Source organism: Nematolebias whitei, chromosome 2, assembly GCF_014905685.2.
Source record: "Nematolebias whitei isolate Nwh7 chromosome 2, NemWhi1, whole genome shotgun sequence".
Classification (NCBI taxonomy): domain Eukaryota; kingdom Metazoa; phylum Chordata; class Actinopteri; order Cyprinodontiformes; family Rivulidae; genus Nematolebias; species Nematolebias whitei.
In genome coordinates this window covers 40,398,389-40,423,047 of record NC_056499.1, presented here as the reverse complement: position 1 = coordinate 40,423,047, position 24,659 = coordinate 40,398,389, and the positions used below count along the sequence as shown (strand labels likewise).

The following is a 24,659-nucleotide window of genomic DNA, read 5'->3' as shown; positions in this document are numbered from 1 at the left end:
ATATCTAGGTAAAAAGAACAACAACAAAGTAGTACAATTCAAGATTCTGAAATGAAACAATAAAAAACAGCTCCAGCTTCAAAAAGATTGATTCTCTGTATTTGTCCATTCAGCAGCTGGGAGTGTAGCACTAATGCTTGTTGATTTGTCAGCTGCTTATCTCGCCAGTAAAACATTAAACTGGTTTGATATTCATACTCGTTTATGCAGCAATTCTGCATTGATTTAGTCACTATATTATTCTCCTTTTAATGTGTTTTAGCCAGTTATTAAGCATGTGTGGAGAATAATTTTCTTCTATATTTTTCTGTTTGCAAGTATCAGTAGAAAATGTCTTGTTCACGTTCTTTAAGATTCAGTTTCACCTTTTGTTGATGTGACACCTCCAACTGTTTCCATTAGAAGAGAAAATGCTCAGATTGTGACGCTGAGGAACTAGCAGCTTACTTCCAGGCAACTTTTAGCCTCTTTATGCAATCAACTCACTTAATTCAAGACATTTTCGGTGAACTTAGCCTGCAGGTTCATTGCATCACATCTCTTCCTTGTCAAGTCCACACAAGAATCTAAAAACTTATCTGAGCAACAAACTCTGTTGTCTGTTTTTTTCTTCTTGACCTTCAGTTTACTTCTGACCTAAAGCACAAAAATATGCCTTGCCGTTATTCCACATTGCATTTGTTTTCCACTCTTGTCTGCTGGTATCGATCACTTCATTGATTGCATCACTTCCTGAAATCCTTTGGCTCTAACATTTGCACCACAAGTTGAGTGAAATATTGATAACCTTTAAATACAAGTTTCTGCAGCATTACAATAAAAACAGCCCAGTGATTCTAAAGTAAGTGTAGTTTTCTTTGTATAATCTCAAGTTGTAAAAACTGTCTAGATTCTGTAAGAGTCTGTAAAATAAGGTTTTATATTAAATGAGTCCTCACACTAAGTTAAAACAATAGGAACTAATGAAGTTAGCACACACTAGAGAATAAAAGTTGAATTTTGTTGTCATCTTAGTTTATGAAACTGTTGGGATTCTACAGTTTAAGTTATGGAATTTAAACTAATATTCCTTGAAGGAATTCAGATTGCATCCAAAGGTTTGAAATAAAGGTCTCACACAATTTATTCATGCTCAGAGTATGCAGTGGAGATGACTGTCAGCTACTACCACACCAAGTTTTAGCTCAATATCAGCAAAACTGACTGAGTTATAGCCACTTTTCTGTTTGCCAAGGCTGAGTAGCTGTGGTAGCCATCTTGAACTGTGTTGACTCCAAAGGTTAATCAGTTGTAGATGAACATCCAATGATTACTTTGAGATTTTCAATAGAATATGTTCACTGGGTCACAAGATATTTTGCTAACAGACGGAAAAAAAAAAACCACACGCAACCTGCCTTTACTGGCAGAAAGTGTTATTATTAACCTTTATTTAACCAGGCAAATCTCATTGAGATAACGGATCTCTTTTGCAAGGGAGGCCTGGACCTGAAGGCAGACTAACATGCACGTTTTTGGTCTGTGGGAGGAAAGTGGAGTTCATGGAGAAAACCCATGCAAACACAAGAAGAACATGCAAACTCCACCCAGAAAGACCCCAGGTCCAACTGGGGATTGAACCCAGGACCTTCTTGCTGTGAGGCAACAGTGCTAACCACTGAGCTGTTTAAGGTATACAGTGACATAACCCACATGAGTTTCACCATCATACAGATTTTACTCCTTCACTGACTTATTGCACTTTTCATTTTGGGTTATCAGTGTCAGTCATTTTCTTTAAAGTGTAGTTGTTTGTTTATCTAGAAAAGCCAAACGGATTAAACCAAACTCATCTGAGATTCAGCTTTCTGACACTGGTTAGCTCATTTTACTTCAGAATGCCTTTATAGTCTTGAGATTTCATTGTACCCGGTACAGATTCAAGAGACCCTGTGTCAGATGCAGTACAGCTGGTCCAGGACGGAACTGATCCGCCTCCTTGTTTCACTTTAAATTAAGTTCAGCTTATTTATATAGCACCAAGTCACAACTTATCTCAGGGCACTGAACAGAAACATTCACATACATAAAAATTCAATTGGTAACATAATTTATCTAAGGTAGGGTAGCCATCAGATTGCGCTGAGTCTTCATTTTGTTGCAGTCTCCCATCATGAGCTAGCAGAAGTAAAGGTAAGAAGGGTTTTCTACCTGGATTATTGAGCATGAACTTTGATGTTTGGAATCACTTTGGCTAAGGCAGCTTCTGAGGCGTTGACGGGGGAGAGGGCGGGCCCCAGAAACTATCTTATCACCAGCAAACTGGTTGGCCCACTATGTGAGTGCTGCTTGTGGGACTCAGTTTCTTGTGGCTCCTCGGACTGATGAAGTCCTTTGGATGAAGGATGAAAAGTCTCAACAACAACAAAAAAAACATCCAGATGACTTGACTGAACTTTGTTGGATTTTTTTTAACCTAGATTATTGAGCATGGACTTTGATGTAAAGGAGTACTTTAGGTACCACATTCTTTTCTCTGTATACTCTAATTCTGGGTCAGTGAACAGAGATGATGGGACTTGTTGGCAAAAAGATCCAGTTCTGTCTTGTCTTTTCAAAGGACATCCTCCTAAAAGCTGTATGGCTTGTCAATATGCATTTTGACAAATTCCAGTCTTTTTAAGATTCAGTGTCCTCTTCACTTGGTGTCCATTAAGTCCACTTTGGCTAAAACAGCATGGCAACATCTGACACCGATCTACCTTGATCCTGGAGTTTATTTCTGTTCTCTGTGGACGTTGTTCTGGGCTCTTTCAATTCATCATCAAGTGTCCACATCCAGGGAGGTTTGCTACAGCCCTATGGACCTTAAATTTATGAAAGCACTAAACAGGCTTTTACCTTTACCATGCTTGCCAATGATTTTCTTTCCAAGCTCATGAGACAACTCTTCTTTGCTTTCTGTGTACATGTTTTGTGTGGCACACACCATGATACCAAACAGCACTGTGACTACCTGTAACCCTTTAAATGGCCACTGGTCAAATTTTATATCAATTTCTTTTTTTTTTCAATGGCCTTTGTGATTTTTTTTCTTTAACAAAAGTGTGCAATCAAATTAATTCAGTCTGTCACTAAATTTAATCTAAGGCAATTGTACTTTAATTGAGGATTTCCATTTGATGTCATTTTATTCTTTCATCTCATTTATTCATAAAAACAAAAACTCCACCTTGATAGTCCACAGTATTTATTTGCAGCTAAAGGATAAAAATTTGTGATGAACAAATAACCTGACACATGCTCAATAATCTAGGTAGACTTAACCTCTTATGAACCTCTGAAAAGAGATCCAGGAAGTGGTTACAAGAAGAAGTTAATATATTGCCTGAAAATTTTGGAGCAGGACAAGGCTATTGACCGTATTCTGTACCACAGACTGTACCCAGGGGAGGCCACACCTAGTCTGTATGGTTTACCTAAAATCCACAAACAAGGTGTACCTTTAAGACCAATTGTTAGCATGATTAACTCTGTCACTTACAATGTTTCCAAATATCTGGCGTCTGTGTAGATGAACATATATCTGTGATATATTCATAAATTAAACGGATTCATTCATTTTTCTGGACTGAATAATATCGTGCATTGAAATTAAATGTGACGTGAGACGTTAATTTTCTTTGACCCATCAAATGAATGCGGTCATTTATTAACAGAATCAAGGTTTAACATCACACATTTATATTAATTTGGCAAATTGATTTCAACAACAGCTTAATTAATTAGCTTCACAACTAGGAAACCATAAACATGGTATCCTTGCAGCTTTACAACAAACATTTCTGAAAATATCTGGATTAATTGCTGGCAAGACAGAAGAGTTTTAAAGATGGAAATGAAGTTTAAATTGAGAGAGATGGGTGAAGGAATTTGTCTGTTATAACCAGAACAACACGCTCCTTCTGGACCCAGCTTAACCAACGGTACACTTTGCGGTTGAAGATCGACTCTTTTACCTTTGCAGACGATAGTTCGGCCTCGGTGTAGAGTTCTCTTTCAACGCTTTACAGCGTCTCCGTAAGGATAGTAGGGAACCGTTCGGAGTCGTGAGATCATCCCAGAACAGACTTCTTCATAGTTCCTCTGAACTTCTCTCGTTCAGCTTAGTTGCCGTTTTCTCCAGCATTCTGAACTCTGCATTCTCTCTCCGCACTCTCTCCACACTCTACTGGAACTAGGAAGTGTTGAACCTTTTAAAAAGTTCTGTTTCCGGTTCATTTGGGAACTTCCTGATTGGCTGAAAGCGCTAATCAGGGGTGTGTTTTTGTGACGTAAGAGGTCACTAAAAGTCAGAAAAACAGAAAGAATGTTTTGGAACAGACAGAAAATGTTTTTGAGACAGACAAGAGAAATGTTTAGGCGAGTTGGGAGGAAACAGGTGCCAGCTTCTCTATTTATGTCTGAGAGGATTTAAAAACATGACAGTTCGTTCCAACAAACTTGTTTGCGTTTGTCTCCGACATTTGACCGACATCACAACTTGCTCATTTCAGACAGAAGATCAAGAAAATGAATAATTACTCTGTAACACATTCTAACTTGATTTCTACTTTGAATGAGGATTAAAAAATCATTAATACTGTTTCACAGTTGATTTAAAGTGAGTAGTTCACTTCAACATTTAAAAATGGTTTGAACTAAACGCACTTTGATTATCAAGACATTTGTAAAATAGTAATGATAATAAAAAGAGAGTGTTCTTTCAATTGATCAGTGCAGGACACTTAGAAAGTCTCTGGATGGACTTGATTTTGTGTTTCTGGACTCAAATCAATGAAATACAGTTCTTGTCCCAGGAAGGCCCTCAAGGTCAGGATTTGACCTGAGGCTTAGTTCACTACATCTGTACTCATCCCTTTAGTTGGCAGCTCAGAACACCACATACAGAACACCATGGACTTTGTGGACAAGGTGAGGGATGTCATCATGGAGACTGATGAAACAATGGTCTCTTTTGATGTCACATCGCTCTTTACGTGCATTCCTGTTGATGAGGCAGTAGAGGTGGTCAGTTTAAAATTAAAATCAGACACCACTCTGAGCAGCAGGACCACGCTTTCCACAGAACAACTGTGTCAACTCTTGAAACTGTGCCTGCAGTCAACCTACTTCACATATGGGGAGCAATATTATAGGCAGAAACATGGGTGTGCTATGGGGTCTCCAGTTTCTCCTATTGTTGCCAACCTGTACATGGAGGAGGTAGAAAAGAGAGCCTTGACGTCCTTTTCAGGGACACCACCAAGTCATTGGTTCAGGTATGTTGACGACACCTGGGTTAAAATTAAATCTCAGGAAGTCCAACATTTTACTGACCACATCAACTCTGTGGATAAATACAAGTTCACAAGAGAAGATGTAAAAAATGGCAGGTTGGCTTTCTTGGACTGTGAGGTCTCAGTCTCTGATAGAGGACATTTGCAAACTGAGGTGTACCGCAAACCCACCCACACAGACCAGTATTTGCAGTTTGACTCCCATCACCCTTTGGAGCACAAGTTAGGAGTCATCAGGACTCTGTACCACAGAGCAGACAGCGTCCCCACTAGCTCAGGAGCCAGGCAGAAGGAGAAATCCTACACAAGACAGGCTCTAGAGCAATGTGGATATCCTAACTGGGCCTTCCTGAAAGCAGAGAAGAAACCCAAACAGGACTCCAGTCAGCCATCAGGTGAAAAGGAGGAACCCAGACCCAGACCAGTGGTCATTCCATATGTTGAGGGAGTATCAGAGAAACTGAGACGTTTGTTTTCTAAACATAACGTCCCAGTGGCTTTTAAACCCCAAAATACATTAAAGACTGGTTCATCCCAAAGATCCAGTCCCCCGGCACAAACAGAGTAATATTGTGTATGCTGTTCAGAGTCAGGAGGTGATCAGTCTTACATCGGGGAAACTAAACAGCCACTGGCCAAAAGGATGGACCAGCACAGAAGATCAACAACATCAGGCCAGGACTCTGTGGTCTACACTCATCTCCAGGCCAGTGGTCACTCTTTCAAGGATGAAGATGTTCACATCCTGGACAGAGAGGAACGATGGTTTGAGAGAGGAGTAAAGGAGGCCATCTTTGTGAAAAGAAATCGTCCATCATTAAACAGGGGTGGAGGCCTCCGGGTTCAACTGTCCCCCTCTTACAATGCTGTGATTGCTAGTATCACTCAGCCCTCTGTGAATAGTAAACAGCCATCAGTGTGCTAATGATCCATTGTTAGGCTGATGGTCCTTCTTGAGCATGTGATCAGCTGGTTTTGGTTGTCAGCAGCAAAACTGGTTGATCCACTCTGAGAAGGTGCTATTTAAGAGACTGAGCTGAATACAGCACCTCAGACTGAAGAAGTCTCTTGGATGAAAGACGAAAAGTTTCTACATTTTTTTTGTTGTTTTGCTTTGATTTGTTTTTTTGAATGTCCAGAGGACCAGATTGAACTTTTTTAGAGTGATGAACAAAGCAAGTTTTGTTTTTTAGTTACATTTTATCAGTTTAAATATTTCTAGTAGCTTTACTAAACAACAGTTTTAACATATCTTAAAATGATTCAGTGCCTCATCAAAGTTTATGCAAAAACACCCAAAATGTAAAATGAGTTTGTGTATCAAATATTTTTCTGTCACTCTCAGATAAATGAACTCCTAACATTATAATATTTATCTGTTGTTCCCCAAATTAAAATAGTGTAAAGCTGCTTAAAGTCACGCCACCTCCAGCAGCTCGGACAGAAACATAATGCTTACACACCCATGCTTCATTATTTATAACTGTTTATCAGAAACTAGAAGACATTGTGAGAGTACAGCCTTCTGCAGCTTCCGGATCCAAGATGGTTGTCAGTCAACCACACCTGCAGGTCATCCCACTAACGAGGATCCCTCGCTACTTAAGGCTGCAGTTGAGCTCTACTCTCTGCTGGAGCATTGCCCATGCTACATTCTGGCCTAGTTGTTACAGTATTTTCTGCCGTACACGTTGCACCGCCTTATAAGTTACATCAGTCCAAATATGTCTAATAAAGTGGAAAAATTTAACAAGCACCTAAATTATTTGTTTGCTCAACATTACAACAAAGGTGTTTCTCAGTTGAGCTTTTACTTAATAAATGCACTTCAATGGTCAAATTAGTTGCATTTTGACAGGGTGCAAAATTAAGCTGATTTGATGTTTGCTCCAGGCGAGCTGGATGAAGGTGACAGGTTATGGCAAGCCAATTGTGTCATTAATAGCCACTTTTACCTATTACATAACACAATGGCATGCCATACTACTCGAGTGCCATCTAGTGGCTGAAAATGGTACTGTTCAATATTTTCAGTCAGAATGAATGAAAATGGTCATATCTCAGCCAAAAATTGGTTTATAAATGTGGGGAAAAATCTATAATTACGTCACTTCGGCGTATAAGTCGCAGGGCGTTTAAATTACGCAAAAAAAAAAAAAAAAAGAGACCCAAACAAAAACGCGACTTATAGGGTGAAAAATATGGTATCTTGTGTGAAACTGACTAACGCATCTCTTCGTGCTACAGCTTACCTGTGTTCCCTCGAGTGCCTCAGCATCCTGCTCTTCCTGGACTCGTGTCTCCTCGTGCTCCTTGCCCTCCAACCACTTGCCTGCTTCCTTCATGCCTACAGCCTGGAAGCTCCTTGGATAGACCTCCCAAGACGAGTCAAGACTCCAAGACCGTTAGACAAAAAGAAAAACATTTCAAAGATTATCCTCCAACCTTAACACCTACCTGACCCATCTCCTTGCTCCTCAGGGGTTCTAGAGGATCTCCATTGCATTGTTTCATTCACTGTAAAATATAAACACCATTAAACCTTTTACTTGTGGAGTCTTGACTCGTTCCCATCTAGTACTATCTGGGTTCCGTGAGAATATAAACAAAGATGGCCTCCGGGGCCCGCCCTCTCCCTCGTCTACTCCTCTGAGACAGACATGACAAAGTGGTTCAAAATTGAAGTGAATTAAACTCTTTAAATACATTTTGCATGGACAAGAAAAAAAGTTAAACCGTTGTATTCATGCTTTATTGAAGTAGAAACTGATTCAAACCTAATTAGGTTTATATTCTAGTAATTTGTATTAGTTTATGCACTGATACAAATACAGACATCCTGTTTTTCTGCATACTAAGCTTTGTTTGGATTTAAGCTGGTGCAGAAGACAGACCAAGTGGGACTCTGGTGAAGCTCAGATAACGCTGCAGACTCTATATTTTCATTTCCACCTGTCAAACAGAGACAAGGCTTTCTATTCTCTCTAATACAAACTCCTTTTACCTGACTTGCAGGATTACTGTACTTTTGGGGTCAGTTGTCTCAGTCAGGAGGAAAAGGGAAACTACCAGCTCTCTTGCTCAGCATTTTTAAGTAAATATAAAGCTATGTAAAAAAAAAAAAAAAAAACCTTTAAAAGGCGATAACGCTGCTTTAAGGCCCTTTAACCTATAAAAAAGGCAATTTAAAAACACTTGAAAAAAGAAACACTACAAACATGAGCTGGATCCTTTTTTTTATTTTGGTGCCAAGGTAATCAACACAACGATAATCAGTAGATGCCGGATGAACAAATGTCTGCCCGCAGGCGCTCACACTCTGTGTTTTCTGTGTTGCAGGTAGTACAGTGGCAGCTTCTGGCCACAGGGTAGGTAACGGCCACCGGGCACCCGTCGATATGTTTCACCTCATAGGACCAGTCCCCGTTGCAGGTGTGCTGTTCAGGTGGGTCCACATGGTTGTCGTAGATGGGGTCCTGGAGCAGCAGAAATAAAAACAAGTAATGATTCAGTCTCACACACAGTGGAAGGTTTTTTTAGTCTGAAAAACAAAATGTGAAAGAGTGGTATACTTTCATTATTTGGCAGCTGTTTTCTTCACCTGTAAGATGATGAAAAATAGGACAGAAGAATGCTAACTTATCTAACAAAGTTAAGTCAGGTCCTTTGGATGGATTAAAAATAAAAAGTAAATAAAAAACTTGTTGAGAAGCTATAACGAACTGGGTCTTATAAATGACACCTTCTTGTAATGGATCAACCAGTCTGACATAACCAGCTAATTTATAATCTGTGTTATTTATTTGGTTTTATATTGCCCACCACTTTCAGGCTAGATTTTTAGACAAAGATCACTTTATGTTGAAAATTACTCTCACCTACAGTCATAACAAAACAAATCACAACGCTGGTGAAACTGTTTGAGTCATAGCCATATTTTGATTACCTTATTTTTCAGACTATAAGGAGCACTTAAAATCCTTTAATTTTCTCAAAAATCAACAGTGAGCCTTTTGTATTAATTCTGGTTGTGCTTACTGAACTCAAACCGATTTTATGTGGATATTGTGAACGAGTTGAATAAAGTTCGACTTATCGGACTGTTTAGTTTTGCTTAATGCACCTTATAATCCAGTGCGTCTTATGTATGAAAACGGACCCGTTCATTGATATTGCGTCTTACAACCTGAAAAATACGGTAGGTAATGTTGATTGGCTGTGGTGGCCACCTTAAATCAGATTGACTCCAAAAGTTAATAAGGTGTACATGTACAGCTAATAATTACATTCTAAAAGTTTCAGTTTCATTAAAACATGTTTAGTGCTTCACGACAACCACATAAAATATTAACCTATCTGAAAAACTGAGTGAACTCTACTTTATTTTTGTGTTTTAATTTCTGTTAGCTGTGGCAGCCATATTTACCTGGGCTAGCTTAAAAGCTAATCACTTGCAGAGCTACATCCAGTACTTATTTTAAGAAAGCTTCAATTTAATTGATGCTGTGATTCATGAGATATTTTGCCAAGACATGGAGTTGACTTCAAAAAGTTAATGTCAAAATTTTAACCAAAGATCTTGCACATGATCTACATGCACACAATATGTTTTGGGGATCAGTCTCAGCTACCGCCAAGCCAGATTTTAGATCAGTATCTGTAAAAATGGTGGAGTTCTAGTAAATGTTATATGTTTTATTATCAGTTGGTTGTGGCAGCCATGTTGATTCAGGCTGTCTCCAAAGGTTGAACACTTGTAGATGAACATCCAACGATTATTGTCTGCAAGTCTTATTAAAATATTTCTAATGGTTCAAAAAATGTTTTGATAACAGAACTTTAAACACACACAGAGTAAAAACATTAGCATTCACCTTCATCTTTTTACAGTGGGCAACTTCTAAAACGTGACCAAATAAAATAAAAAATACAGTTTGAGAAACTCCCTAAAGCTTGACTGTACAAGTAATCAATATTGGTCTAAAAACCAACCAAACGTCTTTACTGTAAAAACCTGCGTCAGAGTTACTGAACACGTTGAAGAGCAGAACAAAAGAGCAGAACTCAGATAAAAGTTCTGTCATGAGTTTAAGTCTGAACCCTCCGTCACCTCTTGATAGCACAGGCCTTCACATATGGTGGTGTGGATGAACTTGACAGCGTTGCAGCTCTCCACGGGGATGCTGACGTTTTTCAGATGACAGATGAATCTGCAGCCCTGCCCCACCTCCGCCAGCACCAGCAGCGCTGCCATGACAACCAGCTGCATCCTCCGGCGGGTGCAGCACAGACGCCTGCTGCAAGGAGATCACATCTCAGATAAGGCACGATCGAACCGGACCAGAAGGTCCAACACACTGATCTGAATGAAAAGCAGCGCTTTCAGTGGATCGTGAAGTTTATGGAGCCTGATTTTTATACACTCTTTTAAAAGTGGTGCAATAATAGAACAGAAAAGAAACATTATTATTATTTCTAATAACTTTAATTCACTAAACAGATATTTTTGAATCATCTTGCATAAAGAGCTGACTTTCTTAGAAAGTATAAACTTTGTTTCTATGCTTTAACAAAAATCATGACTGACTGAGGAGAGAAGTTAGAACAGCATCACCAGCTCTGATGGCTCTGTGGTTATTAAGAGTTGGAAGCATAATGTTTGCCAAGTACTGTTGGAGTAAACAATTGCTTGTTTACAGTGGTCTTTAATTAAAAATGCCTTTTTCAAAGCTCAAAGTCATTTAATAAAACTGATCTTATGGTTTTATCTCAATTCTCAGTCACTCTAAGCTAGTGGTTCTCAAACTGGTGTCTCCAGACCCCTGGGGGTCTGTGTCTGGGTCTTAAAATACACCAAAATGCAGGAAATCTTATCTATTCAAAATTTTCTGGGGGAGCCCCTGCCCTCTATTTGCATTCTGACATCGATCGGTTTACAAATTAAGCCCTGTTACTTGGCATGACTACTACTACAATGATGCATTAATAATGGAAATGAAGATTGTTAACTTTCGAATTGGTGAATTTTTGTTTTTAAATTTTTTGTGTTTTAAAGTATTTCATCATTTTTTAATGCTTGTAAAATGTTGTTATTGAGATAGTTGATTTGAATTTTTATATACTGCTTTTGTTTTTATCTTAGGTATTTTATTACGTCTTTTTGTTGGTGTGGGCTCCAGGAAGAATAATCTCTACTATGGTAGAAACTAATGGGGATCCTTAAATATACAATTACATTAAACTACAGCTGTTACAATTATTCAGTTTTATTTAAAGAGTTTTTTGTAATAATTTGAAGAAGAGGTAATACATTTATTATGTTCATTAAGTGAACAGGTACAGTTTTAAAGTGGTTTTTGATACTGTTCATTTTCTCAAAATTGTAATTTTTGGAAGTTGAAATTAAAAATTTTGTTAATTGTGTCCTGAGTGAAAACTACCCCATGTTTAAAAGTATAAAAATTGTATTAACATTATTAAAGAACATATCTTAAGTATTTACGATACACAAATATTTGCATTGCATTAAATAGACAAATAAAAGAAAATTATTTAATAAACATGAGAGTTATGAGGGGGTCCCTGAAACTTTTTCTCCCCTGTAAGGGGTCCCTGAACCCAAAGAGTATGAGAACCCCTGCTCTAAGTGACGTTTAAATACTTGTACAGTATTAACAAACAAAACAACAACAAAAAAATGGTTTCAAAATATCAATGAAAGCAATTAGTACATTTAAAATTAACCAGACAAATATGAACAGCAAAATGATTCATTGGGCCTTTTCATTAGATGATCAGTATAAATAAGATGGAATAAATAATTAAGAAGAAAGATGATCAAGAATGGGAGGGGTTATATATGTTTTTAAGTCGGACTCCTCTGTGTGCACATCAATCCCAGCTTCAGTCAGTCTAACTCAGACTGAACCATTTATGACTATGAACAAAGACAATCTTTACATCTGAACATCTTACCTGTAGAGCTCCGGTATAGAACGTTGAAAGCGCTGCCTCTTCCGTCGCTCTCTGAACACCTGAGACTGCTTCAGCTCTTTAAATACTGCTGCTCATAATCCATTTAATCTGCTCGGCCTTGCCTCAGTTCTGTATCTCCTGTCTGTTGTGGACTTGAAGCCAGTCCCCGTCTTTTTCCTGTCAACAGCTCAGGGGTGACACGTGGCTCAAGGCCTTCCCTCCTACACACGAGGAGCAAATCTTCATCATCGGGTTTGGATTACAAGAATGGACGAAACATTAAAACACACTGGGCCCCCACGGTCAGATGGAAAACACTGATAAGTCAGGCAGTAATTAATTAGACACGCTCCACCTTTGTTGCGTTTGGTGACATGTTTTACCCATAAGAAATAAACATTATCTGTGTGTCTAAATATATAATGTAGCCAGTGGGAGTTCATCCACTTTAATTTGAAATGATGTCAGAAATGATTTGAGAGGAAACACATCTTACAAGGTATCAAAGTCAAAGTCACTTTATTGCCAAAAGCTGCAATATGTACAGGACATACACAGGATTGAAATTACATTTCTCTCAGACCCCGGTGCAACAATAATAACCATTTAACATTAAAACATTTATTAAACATAAGCATAAAATGAAATAATAAAAGCATGATACTGTCTTAAATTGTACTATACGATATAAAAATATTTTAAAAAGTATATCTATAAAATAAAATGAAATGAAGGTCGTGACATTGATATTTGTAGTGAGTGGCAAAGCAGCACATGAAGTGAATGTACACAGTGTATGTATGAAGTCCTTGATATTGGCGTAGGTAAAGTGACATATGCAATAAGACTAGTAAAAATATATATTTGTATATCAGCAGTAGTGTAATATAAGCAGCAGTGTGAGTATAAACAGTAGTGCAAATGTAAACAGTAGTATGAATAAAAATAGTAGTGCAAATGTAAACAGTAGTATGAATAAAAATAGTAGTGCAAATGTAAACAGTAGTATGAGTATAAACAGTAGTGCATATGTAAACAGTAGTATGAATAAAAACAGTAGTATGAATATGAACAGTGGTATGAATAAAAACAGTAGTATGAATATGAACAGTGGTATGAATATAAACAGTAGTATGAATATGAACAGTGGTATGAATATAAACAGTAGTATGAATATGAACAGTAGTTTGAATATGAACAATAATATGAATATAAACAGTAGTTGGAATATAAACAGTAGTGCAAATTGAATGAGCACATGAGCATGTGTCGAGTGTATAACCTGTTTTTTAATAATGCAGAGTTCAGTGTTAGAAAGTTTTTGTGTTGTGTGGAAATGTGTGAAAGTTTTGTGTGTTAAGGCGGTACAAGAGGGAGGGGAGGCAGAGCAGGCAGAGAGTTCAGCATCCTGACTGCCTGATGAACAGAGCTGTCTCGCAGTCTGCTAGTTCGAGCCTGGAGACTCCGCAGTCTCCTCCCTGATGGCAGCAGGCTGAAGAAGCTGTGTAGTGGGTGTGTGGGATCACCTGCCATGCAGAGGGCTTTCCGAGTGAGGCGGGTACTGTGTAAGTCATGTAGTGAGGGGAAGGAGGTGCCGACGATCTTCTCGGCTGCTCTCTGATGCATCCTGATGCATGCTCAATAATCCAGATAGAAAAATCTAAAAATGTTAAATATGGCCCTCTGGACATTCAAAAAACAAAACAAAGCAAAACACCAACAACAACAAAAATGTAGAAACGTTTCGTCTTTCATCCGAAAGACTTCCTCAGTCTGAGATGCTGTATTCAGCTCAGTCTCTTAAATAGCACCTTCTCAGAGTGGATCAACCAGTTTGCTGCTGACAACCAAAACCAGCTGCTCACATGATAAAGAAGGACCATCAGCCTAACAATGGATCATTGGCACACTGATGGCTGTTTACTATTCAAAGGGGGTTGAGTGACACTAGCAATAACAGCATTGTAAGAGGGGGACAGTTTAACCCGGAGGCCTCCAACCCTGTTTAATGATGGACAATTTATTTTCACAAAGATGGCCTCCTTTACTCCTCTCTCAAACCATCTGTGTTCTCGGTCCAAAATGTGCACATTTTGGACCGAGAACACAGATGGTTTGAGAGGGGGGGTGAAGGAAGCAATTTATGTAAAAAGAGAAAAGCCGTCTCTTAACAGAGGAGGAGGCCTCAGATTTCCACTTTCAAAAACATATAATGCAACTTTAAAACAGATTCCCAGCCGTTTTTCACACCTGATGGGAACAGAGGGGCCTCGACTGTGAATTAGAGGAACAAAGACCTACTGTTTAGGTTTTTTTAGGTGTGAACTGCCAATCTACATATACAGTATGTGTGTGTGTCTTATCTCACTCAGCCTTATAACCTGTATCTCTCACTCTCTGCTCTTTGAATTGAGAAAGCTCCTCGGATGAGGAGCGAAACGTCTTCTGTTACAAATGAAGTCCAGTTGTTTTTGTATTGAACGCTTTTTGAATTCACGTTTAACTTACTAATCACTCATCATCACCATCACAATTCCAATAACAACACATTCAGTGTAGGACAACACTCCAGTAGTCAATTACATGCCAAGGATACAGAAAAGTGAGTGAAGATTTTATCTGACAGACAGCTCACCCAGCCAGAGACAGATATTCTTGCCAGGGGACTGAAATTTGCGGTTGCACCAAGTTGACTTCCTCAGGTGGAGATGATCACAGCCACAGAATCAGCCATTCGCAACAAAAAATTAAAGAGGGTGAAGCAGAACAACTCAGAATCAAAGTTTCAGCCTGTCTCAGCAATGCCAAACCACCACCTTCCAACATCAGTAGAGGAGAGGGATGCACTCACGACTCTTGGCAAGGACAAAACCATCATCATTCTCCCAGCAGACAAGGTGCACAGTGATTTTGAACCAGAAAGACTATCATGAGAAAGTTATGACACTCCTTAGTGACTTAACCTCTTATGAAGCTCTGAAAATAGATCCAGAAAGTGGTTACAAGAAGAAGTTGATAGATTGCCTGAAAATTTTGGAACAGGACAAGGCTATTTACCGTATTCTGTACCACAGACTGTACCCAGGGGAGGCCACACCTAATCTGTATGGTTTATTTAAAATTCACAAACAAGGTCTACCTTTAAGACCAATTGTTAGCATGATTAACTCTGTCACTTACAACGTTTCCAAATATCTAGCGTCTGTACTCATCCCTTTAGTTGGCAGCTCAGAACATCACATACAGAACACCATGGACTTTGTGGATAAGGTGAGGGATGTTATCATGGCGACTGATGAAACAATGGTCTCTTTTGATGTCACATCACTCTTTACGTGCATTCCTGTTGATGATGCAGTAGAGGTGGTCAGTTTAAGATTAAAATCAGACACCACTCTGAGCAGCAGGACCACGCTTTCCACAGAACAACTGTGCCTGCAGTCAACCTACTTCACATATGGGGAGCAATATTATAGGCAGAAACATAGGTGTGCTATGGGGTCTCCAGTTTCTCATATTGTGGCCAACCTGTACATGGAGGAGGTAGAAAAAAAGAGCCTTGACGTCCTTTTCAGCAGCTGGTTTTTCTTGTCAGCAGCAAAACTGGTTGATCCACTCTGAGAAGGTGCTATTTATAAGACTGAGATGAATACAGCACCTCAGACTGAGGAAGTCTTTCGGATGAAAGACGAAACGTTTCTATATTTTTTTGTTGTTTTGCTTTTGTTTTGTTTTTGTGAATGTCCACAGGACCAGATTTAACTTTTTTGTGGGAATTCCAGCCTTTTGCTCCACAGCTCTTCTCCACCAGAGGGTGCCAACAAAGACACACCTGAGATCCATTGAGGAATAACGAGCAGCAGAAGTATAAGTACCCGCTGAGGACTTCATTCTACGCTGCTGCATTCTCTGCCTTTGGTAGTAAGCTCCTGGCCTGAACATTTGCTCTTTGTGCTTTAAAATTATTAATCTTTGTGCTCATGTTACAGCTCTGACCTCTGTGCTTCACCTGCATTCTGGATCTCATGATATTTACTCTCGACCCTTCCTGAACTCATCTCAAGCTGCTCCTTGCCTTCCACCACCTGCTCACCTTCACAGGATCTCCTGGAAACCTTTTTGGACATCCACTGACTGACCTCCTTCTCCTACAGTAAGAACTACTTCTCTGGACATTTTACTGCCCTTGAGATTTCTTATGGCCTGCTTTAACTTTGCTCCTTGCTCTCCAGGGTTCCAGCCTCTCCCCGGATAGTTACCTCACCAATATAATCGTTTTCACTTTTGTAAATAAACACTGTTTAACTTTCCCTGGTCTTGAAGTCTGTTTGCTTTTGGTCAGTATTTATCTGGGTGTTAGAAACCTTACAGAATACAGCAGCTAAACACAACCCAGAACTTGACCGAAGGTGAACAGCTTCAACACATGCTCACGTCACAGATGAAGCGTATTGATAAACATGAAACCACCCTCGAGAAGATTCTCACACAACAAGACACCAATCAGTCTCACTTACAAGAATTAGGAAACATCTTGTTTTCTATGAACCACAAGTTGTCTCTGTTGACCCCTCCTGCTCCAGTTTGCCCTCCAGAGCCTACAATGCCAAGACCTGCAGCTCCTTCTGCGCCCTCAGTGTCGTTCGAACAGAGTTCAAGACCTGCCGAGCTTTTTTGTGGAAATTCCTATCTATGTGGTAGCTTTCTACTCCAGTGTGAGTTGGCTTTTAACCGTGCGCCTACATTATATTCTTCTGACGCAGCTAAGATTTTATATATTATCAGCCAATTAAAAGGGGAGGCTCTACGTTGGGCTCACGCATATATGGATTCTCACTCCCTCAACTCTATAGCCTTCTCTATGTTTTTACAAGAGTTCAAGCTAGTGTTTGATCATCCTCTTCAGCAGGCGGAAGCAGTGAAGCTCCTCCTCAATCTCAGGCAAGGGAGAAACTCTGTGGCTAAACATGCCCTAGAGTACCGCATCACTGCTGCTTGGACCGGATGGGACGAAACTGCCCTTCGAGGTACCTTTTTAAATTCCTTATCTGATCACATTAAGGATCAGCTGGCTATCAAAAAAGAACCACAAAGTTTGGATGAACTGATCAGTATTGCCACCAGGATCAACAATCGTTTTCATGAGAGGAGGAGAGAAATAAACTACAAGTCCCAGGTACCCCACACTTCCAGCTATCGCCCAACACCCATTTTTCACACTGTTTCTCCTCTCGTCACAGAAACCGAAGTCGAGCCTATGCAGATTGGTCGTACTTGCCTCACACCAGAGGAGAGGCAGAGAAGGATGGGAAACAAAGCCTGCATTTATTGTGGACAGAAGGGGCACTTCATTGCCCGTTGCCCACTTCTTCAGGGAAACGACTCAACCCACCAGTAAGACAGGAGATACTGGTGGGAAACTCAACCATTTCTTCTGTAGTGAGTCACGTAGGTACGTGTCACTTGTTGTATGACAAATATATGTGGTATATATTTATGCATACTTTTCACGAGTTCTTCATTTTTCTGACTGTAAATGCCGTGCATTGAATTTAACAGAAATGTGAACGAGAGACGTTATTATCTTTGACCCATCAAATGAATGGAGTCATTTATTTTCAGAATCAAAGTTTAACATCAAACATTTACATTAATTTGGCAAAATATGAAAATAATAACAGACAGTTTCACAAATAATGAACTTCAAATCACTCGGCGGTGATTTGAGGACTTTGCTTCAGATATTTCTAAAATATCTGTACTAGTTTTGTGAGAGAGAGGTGAGTTTAAGAGGAAACTGAGATTTATCTTACAGAGGAATATGTGAGGGAATTTAATCTGTTTAACCAGAAATTGCACGCTCCGTCGGATCTCAGCTTTGCCCACGGTACACTTGGTCGAAGAAGAACTTTTACCTTGTTGAAGTTCATCAGCTCAGTAAGAATCCTTCAGACTCTTTTTCAGCGTCTCCGTTGAGAACAGCTAAAATCCTTGGAGAGTCGTGCGTGGTTAGTTCAAACAGAATCATAATTCCAAAACGTCTCTGGATTCTCGGCAACTCTGACTCTTCATTGTCAGCAGCTCTCAGACTCTTTCAGATCTTCTCAGACTCCAAAACTCTCCATAACTCTAGTTCTCTTCTGAACTCCTTGAGAACTTTTTCATTCTCTGAATCTTTTCCATTCTCCATTCTAACATGAACTGGGAAGTTGCCACATTTTATTTGGGTCGACTTCCGGTTCAATTTAGAGCTTTCTGATTCGTGGATGTACCAGAAAGAGGTGTGGTTTTTTGACGTAAGTTATTATCAAAAGTCAAGGATTGTTTTCAACATACAGAAAAGATTATTGCAGTCGACCAGACTTCGTGGAGTCTCACACTTGGTAATCTTTTCAAATAGTAAAACATGACATTTCTTCTTCAGTAAACATTTAGTTGACCGAAGCTTCAACTTTCACACACTTACGCCTTGGCTCATTTCAGACAGAAAATCAAGAAATGCATATTCAGGTGATTTCTTCTTTGAATGAGGAATAAAAATCATTACTTACTGTTTACGTAAAATAAAGATGAGTAGTTCTTTTCAACCTGTAAGCATTGAGTGAACTACCACAATTTGATTATCAAAACATTTGTAAGACAGTAATGATTATAGAGGATTGTCTTTTCTGCTTGATTAATTCAAGAAAGAAAGTCATCAGATGGCCCAGACTTATTCAGATCAATGAAAATAACAGTCTCTGTCCATCTGGTAGATTTGAGGTCATCTAGTTCACTACATTCTGCATCCCGCCTAGTATTAAAGACTACCATTCATGGAGACTTAGAAAGACTTTCTGTGCTTGCCCTTGTTGACTCCGGGGCTGAACAAAACTTAATCAGCAAAGACCTGGTGGACAGATTGAACATCCCCACGCAGATTCTCCCACATCCTTTAACAGTTACAGGTCTCACCAGAGAGAGCTTCACTTCAGTCCAGTTCAGGACACATAAGGTGCATCTGATAGTCTCTGGAAATCACCATGAGCAAAGTGAGTTTTTTTGTTTTTGATTCCCCTACCACACAGTTAATTATTGGGTTCCCATGGCTAAAAGAACATAATCCTACTATAAATTGGGTAATAAGAGAGTAGACAAGTGAAGCACACATTGTTTGAAGAACTGTTTAAAGTCTGCTACTCCCACATTCTCTAAAGAGGTTGTAATCAATGGAGACATAGACCTATCCAAAATCCCCTCTGTGTATCATGATCTAGCACAAGTTTTCAGTAAACAAAAAGCATTGTCTCTACCACCTCACTGTCCCTATGACTGTACCGTTGACCTCCTACCAGGCGCACCATTACCCTCGAGCAAAATCTACAATTTATCTGGACCCAAGAGAGAATCTATGAGAAATTACACAGAGGAGTCACTTGACTCAGGGATTATTCGCCCTTCCACGTCTCCTATGGGGGCAGGGTTTTTCTTTGTCGCTAAGAAGGACAAGACTCTTCATCCATGTATTGATTACAGAGGTCTCAATCAAATAACTGTCAAGAACAAGTACCCCCTACCTTTAAAAGAATCTATTCACAAACAACTTCAGGCTATAATTTTTTCTAAACTGGATCTTCGCAATGCTTACCACCTAGTGAGAATTAAGGAAGGGGATGAGTGGAAGACGGCGTTTAGGACCCCTCTTGGCCACTTCGAATACCTAGTTATGCCTTTGGTCTCACCAACGCCCCCGCAGTGTTTCAGGCACTAGTTAATGACATACTCAGAGATTTCTTGAATATATTTGTGTTTGTTTATTTAGAGGACATCCTTATTTACTCTAAGGACCAGGAACAACACACCCAACATGTCAGAATGGTCCTACAAAGACTTTATGAGAACAGACTGTTTGTGAAAGCTGAGAAATGTGAGTTCCATGTTTCATCAGTGTCTTTCTTGGGTTTTATCTTTGAGGGTGGATGTTATCACACTGACCCCGAGAACACCTAGGCAGTGGTGGAATGGCCCGTCCCTGAGAACAGAAAGCAGCTTCAACAGCTCCTTGGATTTGCTAACTTCTACCGAAGGTTTATCAAGGACTATAGCAGAATTGCTGCTCCGCTTACGCAACTAACCTCCACTCTAAGAACATTCAAATGGACTCCCAAAACCAACTCAGCATTCGGTAAGCTAAAGACTTTGTTTTCATCCACGCCCTTGCTGTGCCACCCTGATCCAAAGAGACAGTTCATCCTAGAAGTAGACGCCTCAGACACAGGCGTCGGGGCAGTTCTCTCCCAAAGAACCCCACCAGACAACAAGGTGCACCCCTGTGCTTTCTTTTCTCGACAATTATCCCCTGCTGAACAAAACTACGATGTGGGGAACCGTGAATTGCTGGCAGTCAAATTAGCCTTGGAGGAGTGGAGGCACTGGCTGGAGAGTACTGAGGTTCCATTTGTAATATGGACTGACCACAAGAACCTCACCTATCTGCGGGACGCTAAAAGACTAAACCCCAGACAAGCACGTTGGTCTCTATTTTTCACTAGATTTAACTTTCTTCTCACTTTCAGACCTGGCACCAAGAACGTGAAGCCGGATGCCCTCTCCCGCCAGTTTTCTCCCCCTGAAGATCCTGAGAAGGAGAAGAACATTCTGTCTCCCTCCTGTGTCATTGGCTCCCTCACTTGGGCCATTAAGAGAGAGGTTTTGGAGTCCCAGGAGGCAGAACCTGACCCTAGAACAGGTTCTAATGACACTTTGTTTGTCCCTCAGAGTATCAGGGCAAAGGTACTAGAATGGACTCACACTAAAAAATTATCCTGTCATCCAGGTATCACTCGTATGCTCTCCCTGGTTAAGCAACATTTTTGGTGGCTGTCACTAAACCAGGACGTCAGGGAGTTTGTGGCTGCTTGCCCCACATGCACCAGAATTAAGAGCAGCAATCAACCTCCTGCAGGTCAATTACAGCCCTGCCTACTCCGAGTCGTCCATGGTCACACATCTCTCTGGATTTTGTGATGGGATTAACTCCTTCAGAAGGTCATACTGTGATACTAACTGTCATTGACAGATTTTCTAAGGCAGCCCACTTCATCCCCTTACCCAAGCTGCCATCAGCATTGGAAACTGCTCAACTCCTGGTTCAGCACGTCTTTCGCATTCATGGAATCCCCGTGGACGTGGTTTCCGATAGAGGTCTGCAGTTTATCTCCCAGGTATGGCGAAGTTTCTCTAACTCCCTAGGGGCATCGGTCAGTCTTACATCAGGGTACCACCCCCAATCGAATGGCCAAGCTGAACGATGTAATCAAGAACTGGAAACTACTCTCGGATGCGTGGTAGAAAAGAATCCTTCTACTTGGAGCACACACCTGATTTGGGTCGAATATGCTCACAACACCCACACCTCTTCGGCTACAGGTATGTCACCTTTTGAGGCTTCCTTGGGCTACATGCCACCCCTGTTTCCTAGTCAAGAAGTCGACATTGCAGTTCTCTCCGTGCAGCACCATTTCCGATGTTGTCGCAGGGTATGGCGGCATACCAAGGCAGCCCTCCTACGCTCGGTAGCACAAAACAAGAGATTTGCCGACAAAAATCGGTCCAGGGCTCCAGACTACAGAGTGGGCCAGAGAGTATGGCTGTCTACCCGAGACATCACCCTTAAAGACACCCCCAGGAAATTGGCCCCACGTTTTATTGGGCCCTTCCCTATCATTCACATCATAAACCCCACTGCTGTTAGGTTACAACTGCCCACGTCCATGAGGATCCATCCGACTTTCCATGATTCTCAAATAAAACATGTCTCTGAGAGTCCTCTTTGCCCCCCCATGACCTCCCACCTCCCCCCGTCTTATTGACAATCATCCCGCCTTCACAGTTCGGTGCATACTGGATGTTAGACGCCATGGGTGGGGTTTTCAATACATAGTTGACTGGGAGGGTTATGGTCCAGAGGAACGATAATGGATCCCAAGGTCATTCGTTCTTGACCCCAGCCTTATCACCACATTTTTTTAAGAATCATCCTGAGAAACGTTTTAGATCGCCTAGAGGCGATGTTTGAGAGGGAGGTACTGTGGGAATTCCAGCCATTTGCTCCACAGCTCTTCTCTATCAGAGGGCACCAACAAAGACACACCTGAGGTCCATTGAGGAATAACGAGCAGCAGAAGTATAAGTACCAGCTGAGGACTTCATTCTACGCTGCTGCATTGTCTGCCTTTGGTAGTAAGCTCCTGGCCTGAACATTTGCTCTTTGTGCTTTAAAATTATTAATCTTTGTGCTCATGCTACAGCTCTGACCTCTGTGCTTCACCTGCATCCTGGATCTCATGATATTTACTCTCGACCCTTCCTGAACTCATCTCAAGTTGCTTCTTGCCTTCCACCACCTGCTCACCTTCACAGGATCTCCTGGAAACCTTTTTGGACATCCACTGACTGACCTCCTTCTCCTACAGTAAGAACTACTTCTCTGGACATTTTACTGCCCTTGAGATTTCTCCTGGCCTGCTTTAACTTTGCTCCTTGCTCTCCAGGGTTCCAGCCTCTCCCCGATAGTTACCTCACCAATATCATCGTTTTCACTTTTGTAAATAAACACTGTTTAACTTTCCATGGTCTTGAAGTCTGTTTGCTTTTGGTCAGTATTTATCTGGGTGTTATAGAAACCTTAAATTTTAAGATTTTTCTACCTGGATTATTGAGCATGCATCAGGATAAAAATGAAAACAATTACATAACTCATATGCAACTACCCTTACAGCGGAAATATTAAAGGAAATTAGAGAAACCAAAAATAAACCTGATAACATCATCAGTAAAAAGACACATTTATCCTACAAAGACTACGATATAACCATTATGAACATAATGGTAAATCTGGTAAATATTTAGCAAATCAACTTCAACATAATAAGGAAAAATCTCTCATTACTACAATTAAAGACTCCGTGGGAAATATCACCAATGACCCACAAATAATAAATATCACCTTTAGACAATTTTATCATGATAATAAGAAAATGACTTAAAATAAATTGATAATTTTTTCAATAATATCACACTCCCACCACTAACAAAGGAACAGGCAGATATCTTAGATACCCCACTTACATCCACAGAATATGAAAAAGCTTTAAACAAAATGTCAAACAATAAGGCTCCAGGATTAGATGGGTATCCCCCTGAATTTTATAAACATTTCTGGAAGTTGCTGTCACCAATTTTCGTTAAAATGGCAGATGAAATTAAAAATAAACAATTCATCCCATATCACATGAATACAGCACTAATTTCATTACTTCTCAAAACCAACAAGGATCCCACTCATTGCTCTAGTTACAGACCTATTTCCTTAATTAACACCAATATTAAATTAATCAGCAAAGCTTTAACGGCACGTACTGAATCAGTTATTTCATTTCTTGTTCACCCAGATCAAACAGGACTTATTAAAGGCAGGCATTTCTCAAATAATACACATAGACTCTTCAACCTCATACATTTATCCCAACAAAGTAACAATAAAACAACTATTCTCTCACTAGATGCAGAAAAGGCATTTGATAAAGTAAATTGGACATTTCTAATAAAGACATTAGAAAATTTGGTTTTGGACAGTCATTTATTCAATGGATCAAAACCTTCTACAATAAACCAAAAGCAGCAATTATAACAAATAACTTGATCTCAACAAGTTTTACACTCCACAGAGGTACCAGACAAGGATGCCCACTATCACCCTCATTATTTGCACTTTTCATTGACCATTAGCAGCAGCAATCCGTCAAAACATTCATATTGAAGGCATTCATACCAATAATGCATAAAATCAGCTTAGACGCAGACGATGTACTACTGTTCCTACAAAACCCTAACAAATCAATTAAAGAACTAATCAAAGTAATCAATACGTACTCCAGAATTTCAGACTACACAATAAACTGGAACAAGTCTACCACACTGCCGATAAATGGAGTCACCAATTTTTACACATCACATATCCCTCACCTACCCCCATCTACTGGCCAGATCACAAAGTGCATAACAGATTATAAAGGAAGGAGTGAACAATGTCCCAAAGACCCATCTCTGCCTGATGCCCTCAACAAGTTCTATGCACGCTTTGAAGACCCGAACAGACCACCCAGCACCAGACTCACCTCACCACCGGATGAAGAGCATCTCAGCGTGACCTCAGCAGAAGTAAGGAGTACTTTCAGGAGGATTAATCCGCACAAAGCAACTGGCCCAGACAACATCCCCGGAAAAGTGTTGAAGGAATGTGCTGATCAGCTCTGTGAGGTGCTGGCAGACATCTTTAACACCTCACTTACCCTGGAGACAGTTCCCACCTGCCTGAAGACTGCC

General features: G+C 40.2%; 1 protein-coding gene across 1 annotated transcript; it reads right to left on the bottom strand.

Annotated features, from left to right (window-relative positions):
* Nucleotides 1–8,590: 8,590 nt before the first annotated feature.
* On the bottom strand, nucleotides 8,591–10,596 carry fshb (follicle stimulating hormone subunit beta). The gene is made up of 2 exons (XM_037697681.1): nucleotides 10,429–10,596; nucleotides 8,591–8,794 (listed from the first exon to the last, which is right to left on the bottom strand). The coding sequence occupies exons 1-2, from the start codon at nucleotides 10,585–10,587 to the stop codon at nucleotides 8,591–8,593; spliced, it is 363 nt and encodes a 120-aa protein (XP_037553609.1). The 5' UTR covers nucleotides 10,588–10,596.
* Nucleotides 10,597–24,659: the final 14,063 nt, after the last annotated feature.